Below are 14,823 nucleotides of genomic sequence, written 5' to 3' on the forward strand. Positions count from 1 at the left end.
GGCAAGGTCCAGAGCAACCTGTCTGACACTGCTGTGAGAAGAGGCTGGCACAGAGATCTCCCGAGGTTGCCTTTAATCTGAATTGTAGGAACATATCACAGAATCATAAAAAGAGCTGCACATGAGATCTGTACCTGCCATGCCACCGTGTGCCATGACCAAGTACCTGGAGCTGCAGAGGCAGCATGTGTATCTCCGTGAAAGGCTGCAAGAAAGCATTTTCTGAGTGAAAAACAAAGATATTTGGTGAGTGAACCTAAAGTGAGAGGTCACAGGGTTCAATCAGGATAAGAGCCTATTTAACAAGCCCAGTTTTTCCAAGATATTGAAAGTTTTCTGTGATCTGAGTTAGGCCTAAGCCAATGCATACCAAAGTTTTACACCCCGTTGTCTGCACCCAGTTATGCTTTATGTACTTGATGTCTCATACACGTTCAAGCAAGGTTAAATCTTATAAAAAAACTGTCCTCAAAGATTGTAAACATGCAATTTAAGGACTAATCAAACCCGACTGCTTCCCAGCATCCCTGGAGGATGGGACATAGAATCAGCCTACTTACAAGGGTAGTTTATCTACAAAATGGATCCAAACATAAACATTTTTCTTTGGCATATAATGCAAATTTCTCCAGCCTTTAAATATATGAGTCACTCATCAATTTCACCGGAGGAAATAGAGTTCTTCCTAAAACTAAAGGGAAAAGGAGACTAAATGTTTGTTTCTAGATAATTGCCCAAATCATGTGCTGTCTAATATGGCAAAGACTACTGCAAGAAGCCTTTTTGATCGTGGAGATAATGTCAGAAATGTTTACAATCACCTTCTCCGTTCTACTGGAATAATTTTGGTATTACTGAAATAGGAGATATTTTCTTTGTCAGGTTTGAAGACACAGAAACACTGAGGCCTCTTAAGCTGGTTTTCTTCATACCATGATAAAAGTGTCTTACAACTCTTCTCCACTATGAGAAGTTGTGTTTATTCAGAGTCCAATACAGGACAGTTGTCCACAAGTTAATTATTTAAATATTTTTCCCCTCTTGTCAATATATAACTAGTGGAGAGAGAAATGTTTCCAGGAGGGAACAGTGCCTCCCACACCGAAGGGCAGAAGATTTCCTTGAGTAAAACTACATTTCAAAGTCCAGCCTCTCTCCCAGAGCTGCCAAACATACAGTGGTAAAGAAACACATTAGTTTTTCATGTGAGAAGAAACATAGAATTGAGTGAGAGAAAGAGAGAGAGAGAGAGAGAGAGTGTGTGTGTGCGTGTGTGTGTGTGTTTTGGTCATAATCACTCTATATTTAGAAATCAAAAGGTCCAGCGAAATAATGAGTATGCTTTTGCTGCTTTTGCTTTTCCCTGCTTCAGTTCTCATAGGTCTGGGCAACAGGCCAGATTTCAGAAACCCCTTTCCTGAATTAAAATTCTTTCTGGACAAATAGAGCTGTTCTTTCTTTTTTACTTCTGGATACCCTGATTGATAGGAAAACCAGTTTACCAGATTCCATAATTAAACAGCATTGTCCTCTGTAAAAGTACCTTTTATCCTATAAAACTTCCATGCTCATTCCAATACAGTTTTTTCCTAATGCTGCTGGGAATTTTCCCTTCATTATTTCTCTTTGCGTCTTCTCATCTCCCCTACACTCCCTCCCAATCCATTTTTCCCCTTGTGACAAGGCTAAGCAAATACATTCTCTGACACCTGCCAGTCATTGCCCCAAAGTATCTGTCACAGCAAAGCAGAGGAGCAGCTGTTCCTGGGCCAGGCTGGAATGGGACATGGGGCATTGCACATATACTAAGCTATGCACTTAGTCCATGTGTAGCAGTTCTCCAACACACACATCAAAATGTACAAGCTCTGATTTTCTAAAATGATGCTCTCAGTAATGCAGTCCATTCTACAGCAAAATATCAGATTGTGGTGGCTTCATTTTACAGACATCAACATAGTTTAAAAATGTCTATGCCTTGACACAGCTTGGTACCCTTTTCAATTACTGCTCAATTATGTTTCTATCTGCAAGTCCCCTACCTGTGCAATAACTCTGAATTTCATCAAGTTGTTCCTGGTGGGGGCGTCTGGTGGACTTTGGCTTTGCTGCTCACTGGCATGTTCTGGGGTGTGCAGCCCATTCCAGCATCTGCCTCCCTCTCCTTTGGGGAACACCAGAGCCAGTCCTGTCTGCTCAGGAGGAGCTGGCACGGCACTCAGCAGCCCAGCAGCGATATCAACACAAAACAAGAGGTGAAAACGTTGTCTCTAGATGAAAGTGCAGAAGAACCAGGAGGTCTGAGCTGGAACTGAGCAAATTGCTGCTGTCTGACCACTGACATTCACACACAGCAGTTCAGATGGAGGCTGCTATGCAGTGATGTATAAAATTCCCTCAAACTAAGCCAAGCATTTGTCTGAGCAGTACCTGAGAGGACAAATCACAGCAGCAGTAAATCTCCCTGCAGTCCCCTGTGAGGCACTCATATTCTCATATAAGCACTACCCTGCTAAGCTTGGTCATTCTGACCAAGCTTGGGCAAGCTTGGTGCACAAGAGTGTTTTGTATCCTAAGAGGCTATGTGGTGTTGTGTGGTCTTGTAATGCCTCTTCAAAGCATTTTATTTCCTTTTTGAAAGCAAAAAAAAAAGGAAGCCCTGTTACAGATAATGCCACTTGGAGCAGCAATATTTGGCCAGTTATTTTTCCTTGCAAAGTGCACAAAATTAATTTGCAGCAGCTTCTGATAAGAATATACAATGTCAAGGTCCTGAATGTGAAAAGCCAAGGAGAGAAGCACTGATAACAAATTTTTTAAAGCTCTGTTGGGGTAAGTAACAGATTTTCAAGGACTCTGAGATTGGAACAGTTGCCAAAACTTTGTCATCTGTGTCAGCTAGAAACCTTTCTCCTTCAAGAGAAGAGGTTTTGTTTTCCTCCTGAGACTTGCAAGCCCAGTTTTGCTCTAAAAAAGTAACAGTGTGGGGATGCTTCTACAGCTTTTCTTCAGAACTCTCTTTAATGAGTGAACAAAACCCATGATAGAATAAAAAAAGGAGCGTAGCATGAAAGGGAACAAAGCATTTTTAGAGATCCATTCCAGCTATGTCCCAAAACAAGGATCCTTTCTCCAGTGATTTCAGCCTAATTAATTGTGTTGCTGGGCTTCTTTGTAACTTCCTTGTTGCTCAAGGCAGCTCCCTATTTATCATCCTGCTTCAGCAGGGATGGCAGCCTATCCCTGTGAGAGAGAGAGAGAGAGAAAATACAGCTGCAGCCAGCATGTCCTGACAGACCCAGGAGGGCAGTGCTGCCATCAGGGGGTTCAGGCTATTGCCCTGCCCTGGTCTCACGCTGCAAAACAGTTTTGCTGGAGGTGGAGTGAAACCCCAGGGAGAAACACCTGGGCATTTTCCCTGCTTGTTGGAGATGCATAGCAGAAAACACACAGATCACTGCAGAGGCACAAACAGCCTTACTTTAAATAGCTACTCTTGCACAAGACATTTCCAGAGGTGAATCTTTCCCTCCTGCAGCTTGAATTTAACTTGGATGGTACATTAAACAATTTCATCACTTCAAATGCCTGTAGTGTACTGAACAAATACAAAATCCCCAGGGTTATTTTCTGATCTTGCACAGAGAGAGTGACAAACCCACACTGGGGGTAATGGGGGAGCCCAGTATCCAGAAAATACACAGCAGCAGAATTCACTCCTCAAACAACTTTAAATAGCTTCTCCTCTATTCACATTTAATTTAAATCCTCCCTACCCTCAATATTGGCACACTGGCACTGTATTACACAAGCAAGTGCAGCTGAAGAGAATTATGAACATGAGGGTTTATTCTCTGGGGATTTAGGGATGCAGGACCACATCTAGGCTCAGACCTCACTGTATTCAGAGCCTTCCTCTTTGGTGGGAGTGGTGTGGAAGCATCACATTCTTTTGCAGCAAAGGAGGCACTCAAGAGGGAGGGGAGCAGAATGACTGAGGTGGTGCCCTGCAGGGTATAAATACAGGCAAATCTCCCCCACGGTCTGCTGAGTGCTAGGGAGGTGGAACCGAGACTCAAGGCAGACTTTTGTGGGGTTTGTTTGGCATTGAAGTCAATTTTGAGCATTTCCAGATTTGCTAATTGAATTGGTGGTTTGTAATGATTTGTTAGAATGTTTTCTTTGCACGGAAAAAATCCGTAGACTACCTCTGAATAGGATTAGCTAGCAAAAGTAAGGCATGCTTAAAAATTTTTTTGATGTAGGGATTAAAGTTTGTTCTTCAGTAGTCTCTCCTTCTGGTAACACCCTTTGATTGGCAGTGTTTCCAGAGGTTGATGTCATATGTTCCTTCCCTCGGGCAGGAGGAGAACCAAGCTCAAGAGACGGCAAATCCACCACCGAGGAGCAACCCAGAGCGATGTCCCTGGCTGGGGTGAGCTGCCTGGTGACAGGGGCAGGAGGGTTTCTCGGCCAGAGGATTGTGTGCTTGCTGCTGGAAGAAGAGGAGGCTCCGGCCGAGATCCGGCTGCTGGACAAAGCCTTCAGCGCTGAGGCACTCAGGAGGTTTGACAGTAAGTGACATTGCTGGGACTGTGCTGCAGCTGGGGGTGCTGCAGTCCCTCCTGGGCACCTGGGAAACCTTCACCTGTCATCTGAAACAGCTCTGCAGATAGAGGCTTCAGCTCAAGGAATCCTTGCTCTATCCCTCCTTCTCTCTCCAGCACAGAAATCAGATGTAAAATGTGAAAACAAGAGGGTTTTTTGTCAGGCCCTGAGGCTTGTGTATACTGTTCATGCAGTAAACAGGCTGTCTTCAACCTGACTCCTCTTACAACAAAACCCACAGAGCAAAATTAATGCAAAAATCTCACACTTCTTCTTGGGGAAAGGGAAAATTCAAGCATTGCTGTACTGGGTGGGAGGGCAGAGATATCCAGAGCATGATGTGCTGGGCTCTGCTGTGCCAGACAGCGAAGGCAGTGAAAAAGTTGTGGGTGCAAATTCCAATGGTTTTCTTCAACCTGTGATTAATTTGATTAATAGTGATCTTCTGGCTGAGAGCTGTGGCAAGGTATTTTTAAAACTGCTTCTGTTAATAACATTATTGCAGTTTCCTGTTTAAGCAAATGCTAAACAGAAGAGACAGAACCCATTTGCAAAGTGCAAGGCAGGCTTCTTGAATGGATTGGAGACAGCACAAGGGACTGATGTGCCCAGTGTCAGGAACAGTCTGTGGCAAGGAAAGCAGCTCAGAGGGTTTTATTTTGAATGTCCTGTTTACTGAGATACACTGAGCACATCTATAAAAAGGCATCTAAGGGGCCTAAATTCAGTCAGGTGTGTAATCCCTTACATTATATTTACTTAACTTCCTCCATCACATCTTCACTGCAAGACTCCTCTTCCTCTATGCAGGAAACTATATGGGAGCCCTTAAGGAATATCTCTGTATGATTTGCTGAAGAGCCTCAATCACTCTATAGAGCAATAAAGTGTCATCAAGGGACAGCAACAGTGCACAATACACCTGGTACAAATTGCACAAGCCTTTATCGCTGTTTTACAAAACTCTGCTCCATTTTACAGACTTCTTCTCCATTAAGTCTGACTCAGGATTTCTAAATGCCCCTGAGCCTTGCAGCAGCCCTTCCTGCTCTGGTTTCCAGAGAGTTTTCACAGGAACAAACCCAAAACCTGCAGCTACAGTAGAGGCTGAAGCAGCAGGGGTGTGTGTGGTTTGGCAGTGATGCAGCAGGGCAGAGGCATCTACACAGCTTTGGGCCAGAAGAGCTTTGTGGGGATAATGGAACATCCTGGGGAGTGACAACCATTGTTTGTGTGGGCACAATGTTGGCTGGGCTGCAGCAAACGTTTTGATGTTTTGTTTTTTTGTTAATAGGCAAGCTCTGTGCCCTCTTTCCTTATCCTCCCTTCTTCCTCCACAGAGCACCGCCCATACACCCCCTCTCCTATTCTTTTAACATTCCTTCCGCCTGTCTGAGCAGCACAGGAGGTAGGGAAAAATCAGTTACCAAAGCCTTTTCTTCCCCATAAATAGGTAGTAGGGACCATAGGCTGACATTCCAGATGTGCTTAAACAGATTTGAACCCCTGCACTTTGACTGGCAGCTCCTCTGTCTGCATCAGCCCTTGTGGCTACATGTCTTTTAGTGTCCTGCCAGTCCCTGTGCTCAGAGCTGCCCAAAATATTTCCCTGCTGTTCCCTTTCAAGCCCTTCTCTGTCTCAGTACTCCTACTCCAAGTGCGGGGCAGCTACAAAACCTGTGGGTGGGGCTGGAGTCTTCTGACCTGCATTATTTTTACTACAGGGACTTTTACTCGCTAGCAGATGTTATCTGGATTTCTGGAACAGGCAGGAGCAGAGCTGAGTGGGTTTTTTCCTCACTGATCTCTTGAGCACCTTGCACTTGCAATATCTGTGCAGAGTCAGAGCTGTGGGTAGTGAGACAGAGCAAGTCACAGGTCCCTGTGCCAGAAGGCACTCAGGGGCACTCCCCTTTTGTCCACACAACTTTCCTGCTGAGAGCTTGCCCATCCCATCAGTCTGTGTAGGACAGTGGCATTTGTGGTCTTCCACAGCCCCAGGGAGTCTGGGATGATCCAGTCAGTGTCCAGGGCTGTGAGCTGGAATCCACCTGGTTCCATTGTGTGGTTGAGAATGGATGTCACATTCAACATGGTTCTTTGGTTTCTTACCTCCCACCTCCCATGTCAGATTTATCTTTCTGCCCTTCCTGTGCTCCCACTTACACAATCCTTTTTTTGTTGTTCACTATTGCATTGGCACTTCTGGAGAAATGAAAACTCCTATGTTGTTCTCAACTTTAGGGCAAATAGTCTGTACTGCTGAGTCAAAAACTGCTCACAACAGGACACTGAATTTTATTGAGAAATCATTGCATTTTCAAGCAAAAACTACCCACAAGCAAGCAGGGAGATTACTTACAATTCAGAGGACACAGAAACCACTGGTGAAGAAGAACAAGTTTTCCCAGTGAGTAGGTACTTTGTCATAACCACTTTATGCAAAAATGGAGAGCTGACTTGAATTTATTCTGTTCCCCCCCCTCTGACCCACCCACAAGGGTTCTTTTGCTGCCTGGGCAATGGTTTGTCTAGATGGAAATCAAGAGCAGTTCTCTCTGCTGGCCATCCCTGACTGAAACCCCTGCCAGTCATTTCTTAACTCTCCTTTCTTCCAAGCTCACCTGTAGTTTTGTCTTCAACAAGATCAATCTGCTGATTCCTGACATGCAGCTGATGCTGCTAATGGGAGCAAGGCCCACATTGTACTTACCACGGCAACTTCTGCTGGCTAAAACAGAACAGAGGAGCAGATTTCCTGACTCATATCATACACACACAAACTGCAAGCCCAAACAAGGCACAAAGCACCTAGACAGCAGACTTCTTGTGATCAGCTTTAAAAGGAACAGGCTTCTTCTGTACTTTTCCCAAAAGCTTTGATTTGCATGTGTAAAGCTTCCATTTTCCTAACCCCTTCCTGGGCACTGTGATAACGTTGAAGAGGTCACATGTTAGAATTTATGTTGTGAAAACTATTTCTGTCTGTTCTTGGGATTATTACAACCCCATAATGTTCATGGAGAACATAAACCTAAGGGCAATGCAGACACTAATATTTATTAGAGCAAATCTCTAATAAATCAGGAGCTTAAAAGCCCAGCCCTAGTCTGACACTTTTGCATCCATGCAAGCAGAGATCAGAGTGAAGCTTCTGGAGACAGAATCCTAGGAAATGAATGCAGTCTGTAAAATAAAGGAGCAGAAGAGAGTGTGTGGCAATGACTGTGCTGGGAGGGCAGCAACTCTAGATTTAGTAACAGTTCAGCAAATATTCCACAAACCTTAAATCTCAGACCAACTGTCTGTGGTGGGAGAAAAAAAAGTCCCTTAAGCCTGTTGCATCAGAATAATTGTTAAATTGACACAGGATTACATTCTTAGTGTGCTATAGAGAAAATGAGATAAAACCATTTTAAAATACATCCCCACTCGGTTCCAAATCCAGCAGCTGTCTCTCTCAGTGTTTCTTATTACAGACATGGGATGAAACACTGCCTGCTTTGGAGCTGGTGACAAAGCACTAGGATGCACAGGATTTCAGTCATGGCTGAAGCTAAAAGCTGTACAAATTAATCAGCTTCTTCTCTTATCTAAAAGGGGCATTTGATGATACTGAAGAAGACAGAGGCTCTGCCTGTGCTGCAGAGTCCCTGCCCAGTGGCTGTGCCTGGGGAGCCATCTAGTGCAGCCACAGCAGAGGCTCCCAGGGGACTTGGTGATGGCACCAGCTCCTCACAGGCTGTGGTCATGCTGGGGAAGTCCCCTCCTGTCCCGTGGCACTGCTGCAACCAGGCCAGCTGAGGCCCCTGCACAGCAGCACTGCCTTGGATTGGGCATTTTTCCAAGTGATTGTCTGGTGCTGGCTCATTTTGTGTAGCTCTGGGCTGCAGAAAGAATCCTTCTGCCCAGCACAGCTTAGGGAAGGATGGCTCTGAGACCTAGAGCTCCTCTGGGGTCACACACTGCAGCTGCTGTGAAGGGACAGGGCTTAAAAAGCAAGATTTAATCAAGGTAGCTCAGGAGAACACTCTTGAGAGTTCAGGTATGAACCAGAAAGATGTGCAGGCTAAAATGACCCCACAGCACAGACACTGAGATGGAGCCAGAGCTGGAGCTGGAAGAAGGTCCTGGCCAAGGTAAAAGAAAAAGATGTCAGAATTGTATGTGATTTATTAGAAGAGCTGCAACACAGGCAAGGTAAAGGTGCAGAAAGTAGGCATGAACACATCCCTGTGCTCACATGCTCTGGGTGGAGAGAGATCATTCATCAGCCTGAGGACAGGAACATGCAGTGCCTGTTCAGTGCTCTTGGGTTAACACATCCATAGCCAGCCAGCCACCAGAACATGTACAGCTAAAGCCACTCCTCTGTCAGCTTCAACACAGCCACAGCTCAAGGAAGCTTGCTAGCAGGGGGAAAGATCTCTCTCTAAAAAATAAAATAGAAAGAAACACGTTGAATATTGGCTCCAGATCTATGGCAGGTAATGCAAAATAAACCTCTGTAGCTCTGTAGTTAGCATTGACAATAGAGTCCTGGGGAGATGCCTTCTGTTTCACAGCCTTAAATATCCCTGCGCTTGCTGGACAGTCAGCACCTGCCAGGCAGGGTCAGCTCTTCACCAGCCTTCCAGAGCTCTTCTTAGGGTGCCTGTAAGGTCTTGTGCTCTGTTTTCTGCTGCCCCTGCAGAGTTCAAGGGGAAGACTGAGCTGAAGATCCTGGAAGGGGACATCCGAGATGTGACATTCCTGCACGGCGCCTGCCAGGGCGTCTCCCTGGTCATCCACACGGCCTCCCTCATTGACACCCTGGGCCTCATCGAGAAGAAGCTGCTCTGGGAAGTCAATGTCACAGGTGAGCAGGGGAAGCACCTTCCTCAAAGCCACATCTGTGTCCTGATCACTGCTCAGGGAAGGGAGCACCTGAGCCGTGGTTGTTTTGGGCCAGGTTACCTGGGTTGTTCTGCATCTTGCACAGACAAACCCAGGGGCGCAAATCCCGTGTCTGTGCAGCCCCAAGAAGTTCTGGGCCTCTCCACATCCAGTCTTTCATTTCAGGGCAGTGCAGGATCACCCACTCTTGTCAACACTTATGTATGCCCATGATGAGGTCTGCACAGGCTCTGCCTTCAGGGGTGATAGTTACAAACCCATGCTCAGTGGAACTTTCTGGAAGAAATTCCCCTCTGAAATCCCAATGCTCACCTCAGAAATTGGTTCTTATTCTCCCACCCCACGTGGCATCCCTGCCTAAGTACGTTTTTCAATGTTTACAACTACTGCAGACTTTGGCTGCAGTTACAGAAATGTTGCACTGATAACATCCCAGAGCCTGTGGCTCTCTCCTTGCTATTCCTTTTCTTCTGCTCTTTCTCCTTTTCCTTCCTCTGCCTTTAATTCTGTGTGTGCAAGAAGGCAGTTGAAAGGAACAAGCGCTCTCCCACCTTGAGCTTATAATTTAAAAGTCCCCAACAAATCCAGAGCTTTGGGAGGGAGGAGTTTCAGTGACACAGTGATGGAATTTTCCCTTCCACTAAGGAACCCCCATTCCTCAGGAAAGATTGGGTGAAGGGAGAAGGTTTAGCATCACCTACCAGGAAGTTCAAGGTATTTCCTAAAGGAACAACTTCACCCCTGTCTGTGATGCCAAAACCCTCAGTGCCATTCAGAGAACAGGCACTGCCTAACCTGCATGCACACTGGCCTCCCTGGCTGTGCTGCTTCAACAGCTTGGGGCAGATTTGGGGAAGATGTTCTTATTTACATGAACAGCTTTCCCAGTTCTTTGTTCCCCTCTGCCACAGCCACAGGGCTTCTTCACAGAAAAATAAGGAACATACCGGTACAGGCATCACTTTCACAAATATTGGCTGCTCACCAGTGCTCAGAGGAAGAGAGAATTCTTGGCAGTCGAGTTGTTTCTTACATGTACCTGAAAAACAGTGGGATGGCATTTTAGTTGTTTTATGTGCCTCATTCGCTGTATCATTAGCTTCCAGACCCTTTCATTTTGGTTCAATCAAAGCCACAAATTGTCAGTGATCAAAGCACAGAGCCCACTGGGCAGCCTCTTAGGCCCCTGTCAGGAGGGAAGAGTAGAAAGGCAAGTTCCTGGAAACCTGTGCATTGGGTAATATGAAAATATACCTGGTTGGTAGTTCAGAGAGAGGATTTCTAAAGCTCTGTCTTGATGCCTGTACTCCTGCTAAAATCTGTTTTTTCACAGCAGAATGTGCTGCTCAAACACATTTTACCATGGGGAAAAATAAAAAACAACAACTAAAAAAAATAGAAAGAAAGAAAGAAAAGAAAAAAGAAAAAAAGAAAAAAAAAAAGAAAAAAAAAGGCAAAAAGAAAAAAAATCAAACTACTATTAAAATGTCCCAGAAAGCCCAGAAAGCTCTTTAGCTCTGACTCCCCAGTACTCAGTCCCTTGCCAACAGTGTCTGCCTATGGGTGAAAAAAGCCCCCTGGGCCAGGGAGGATTAGCTGATAACATTTGCTAGAATGAAATACCACCCACAGTCCTGCTCCCAGAGCCAAGTGGCCACAAGGTCAGTGAGTGAATGCTGCTGTCCTCTCTTCCCTGTTTTCTTCCATTTCCATTCTGATGCTCTTCTGGTTTTCTGACCAGCCAGGGCACTGCTATGTATTTCATGGGCTTGCAGGATGGAAGTTTTGTTTCTCCTAGAAAATAGAACTTGTGTAATATAAATATAAATGTTTCTATAATAGAAATGTTTCAAGAATCAGATGTGGATGTTCATGAACCAGGACAGAAATGAGAAAGTTAAACTTGCCTTGATGCAGGGCTTTCCTCCATTGCCACACAATATCTCAAAGCAAAAATATCTTTTTAGGAAGGAAGGGAAGCAAATTTTTAAAAGGAAGTGAATTGAGAAAATAATTAGTTATAATCAAAACAAAATACCTTCTGTGAACCAGATCCTCAGCCAGAAGGGCAGGCAAACCATGGGGACCCTCTCACTGAATAAAGCGTGTAACACAGTAATAATTTACTTTATTACATGCTATATGAAAGATACTCAGATTCCCATTACTGTAGGAATCTTTAAACTTTTACATACAACTCTGATGTTCAAATAAACCACATTTTATTTGGGTGAAAATTATCTTGAACAGATATCAACTGTCAAGATTATTTTATTATTGCCTTTTTCTAAAACCTGCTATCTCTTTGATTTCATCAAGACCTGCTGTATTTGATTACTTTCCCTTATTTACCAAACGGTATTGACAGCAGGAATAAAGCTATTATTTTTAAAATAATATAATAAATACATTTTTTTTCCAGATGACCCTGGCTTTTATGTCATCTAAACAGGGTGATTTGCATGAGCTCATTTTTCACATTAATTTATTCCTATCTGTATAACTTTTTTCCAGTGCACTTCCTTAATGTTTCTGAAAGCCTCATACAGATTTGTTTTCCATTTGTTTCAATTTCTTTCTTTTTCTTGTTCAAGCTTGAAAAGAGGAATTTTGGTGCCCTAACAATATTCAGTTCAATAATTCTTCCTATTTTTCACTCATTAACAAGTCCATATTTTGCTGCCAATATTTCTGGCTCTTCTGAACCTCTGTAATCCATTATATTTGTTTCAGTCACACTAGCCTGGTCTGCCTTGTGCTGCCCTCAGTTGTTGCTGTAGCAGACTGAGCAGACTTGAATGATCTTTAATGTGCCTCACTGCTGGTGCTTGATTTTATCCCCTAGATTTTAGTCTACACCCTTCTGATATCATATCAGTCATTCTAATTTAATGTTTCTCTGCCAAAGATGTTTTCAAATGTCTTTGAGCTGTGTCTTCATTTCCAAAGGCCAGGTGCTGACTGGCCTTTTTACATTTAATTTCTCTCATTACACCATGCACAACAAGTAAGGCAATTTCTGCCTGAAAGCTGGGTAGAAAAAAAGATTTTAATTGCAACTATAACAACACAACTTATTAAAGTATTTATTTCCCCCTTCAGTGCGCTTTCCTTGTTTAACCTTCTTGGCTATTTAAAAGACTTTGAACAGCTGACCTCTGCTGCCCCCGATGAAAGCATTAAAGGATTTTAAATGTAAGAAATCCTGTATTACTGCAAGGAAAAGCCAGATTATGCCAGAAAAGGAGGCATACATCCGCAAGCCTCTCTTTTCTCATTGCACTTCATGATCTTTGACTACATGTTATTGTGTCTTGCTTCACCATGTTTCTCTCCAAGCCCTTCTCTTTAGTCAGTCAAATACTGGATAGATTTGCACTAGGTGTGAGCGCACTGATTTTGCAGCAGACCTTCAGGTCCCATAATAATTTTGTCCCTCCTTAGCAAACCAAGAGCATCCTCAAACCTGAAAAACATGGGCTTCACCATGGATGACACCTAAGGAGAGGGGCAGCTTCTGAAGGTTCTCTGCCTTAAGCCTACTCAAGTTGGTACAAATCCCCGAACCCATGGTCAGTCTCCATGCTAAGGAAGGGCAAATTTTTGATTCTTGGCATAAAAAAACCTCCCACAATATGCAATTAGGATCAAATATTCACCCTTGTTTAACTCTGGAAGGTGCACTGATACCACTTAAATACACATTCAGAGCAGGTTCAGTGTCATTGAACATGCTGCCCTGTTCAGGACAGGATTCTCCCAGCTGCAGGGAGGGAGATCTGGCTAAGCTCAGGCCAGAGATGCTGTTTGTGACCTGAAACCCCCACTTTTCCCTGGTTAGGAGACCCTAACCTAGACTGCCTTTCATGTTTGTTTTCTGAAGGTACTCAGCTGCTGCTGGAGGCGTGCATCCGCTGCAACGTCCAGCACTTCATTTACACCAGTACCATAGAAGTGACGGGCCCAAACTGCAAAGGGGACCCCATTTTCAACGGGGACGAAGATACAGCTTATGAGAGCACATCCAAATTTCCTTATGCCCAAAGCAAGAGACTGGCAGAGGATGCTGTGCTGAAAGCAGACGGCCAGGCGCTGAAGGATGGCGGCACACTGATGACCTGTGCCCTGAGATCCATGTACATTTTTGGGGAAGGCTGCCCCTTTCTCCAAGGCCATCTGGACAAGTGTCTGCTGAACAAGAACATCTACCTGCGCTTCTCCAGGAAGGAGGCTCTGGTGAACCCCGTGTACGTGGGGAACATCGCCTGGGCACACGTGCAGGCCGCCAAAGCCCTGCGGGCCCCGCAGAGAGCCAAGCACGTCAGGGGCAAGTTCTACTACATCTCAGATGACACTCCTCACATGAGCTACGCCGACCTGAATTACGAGCTGACCAAGGAGCTGGGGTTTGGGATTGAGCCCCGGCTCCCCATGCCCCTGACAATGCTCTATTACTTCTCGCTGCTGCTGGAGATGCTGAGCTTCCTGCTGAGGCCCTTTGTCAGATACGTGCCGTCCACCAATCGCCACCTGGTCACGCTGCTCAACACCCCCTTCACCTTCTCCTATAGAAAGGCACAGCAGGATTTTGGCTACGTGCCCCGCTACTCGTGGGAAGAGGCCAAGCAGGGCACTGGTGAGTGGCTTGCCTCCGTGATCCCCCAGAGAAGGCTGATCTTGCAGAGCAGCACTGCCTGAGCCTGAAGAGGAGCTGAAACCCAGCTAAGCAAGTAGGGCCTTGAGCCAGAGGAGAGCCTGTCACAGACATGTTTTATGAAAAATCCTTTCCTTAGGATTTTTTTCTCCTGAGAAGCTGAGAGGTCTCAAGAACAAAATGTAAACAATTATTATCTGCTGCTGTGAAATGCAGCAGATGGATCTGTGATTGGTCTCATGCAGTTGTTTTTAATTAATGGCCAATCACAGTCCAAATGTGTCCCTCTCTGGTCAGACACAAGATTTTGTTATTCATTCAACTCTTCTTCTTTCTTGTTAGCCTTCTGATGAAATCCTTTCTTCTATTCTTTTAGTATAGTTTTAATATAATATATATATCATAAAATAATAAATCAAGCCTTCTGAAACATGGAGTCAGATCCTTGTCTCTTCCCTGGTCCTAGGACCCCTGCAAACACCACCACAGAGGGCCAGGAGAGCAGCAGCAGCAGCAAACTACAAAGCATTTAAATGAATACTTTGTGTAAGAGCCCACTGCAATCCCTCACCCTCGACCTCAGAATAAATAAAAGTAAAATGTTCATTTGTTTGTTGGTACAGGCTGATGAGGGTAACTGTACTGCATAGTTCACACCCACTTGT

General features: G+C 44.7%; 1 protein-coding gene across 1 annotated transcript; it reads left to right on the plus strand.

Moving 5' to 3' along the window:
- The first annotated feature begins 4,115 nt into the window (after positions 1 to 4,115).
- On the plus strand, positions 4,116 to 14,588 carry LOC134414209 (3 beta-hydroxysteroid dehydrogenase/Delta 5-->4-isomerase-like). Its single transcript, XM_063148451.1, has 4 exons — positions 4,116 to 4,233; positions 4,365 to 4,574; positions 9,302 to 9,466; positions 13,388 to 14,588. Exons 2-4 carry the CDS (start codon positions 4,421 to 4,423, stop codon positions 14,200 to 14,202), a joined length of 1,134 nt encoding a protein of 377 aa, XP_063004521.1. The 5' UTR covers positions 4,116 to 4,233; positions 4,365 to 4,420; the 3' UTR covers positions 14,203 to 14,588.
- The last annotated feature ends 235 nt before the right edge of the window (positions 14,589 to 14,823 follow it).

This window comes from Melospiza melodia, chromosome 2, assembly GCF_035770615.1.
Source record: "Melospiza melodia melodia isolate bMelMel2 chromosome 2, bMelMel2.pri, whole genome shotgun sequence".
Taxonomy (NCBI): Eukaryota; Metazoa; Chordata; class Aves; order Passeriformes; family Passerellidae; genus Melospiza; species Melospiza melodia.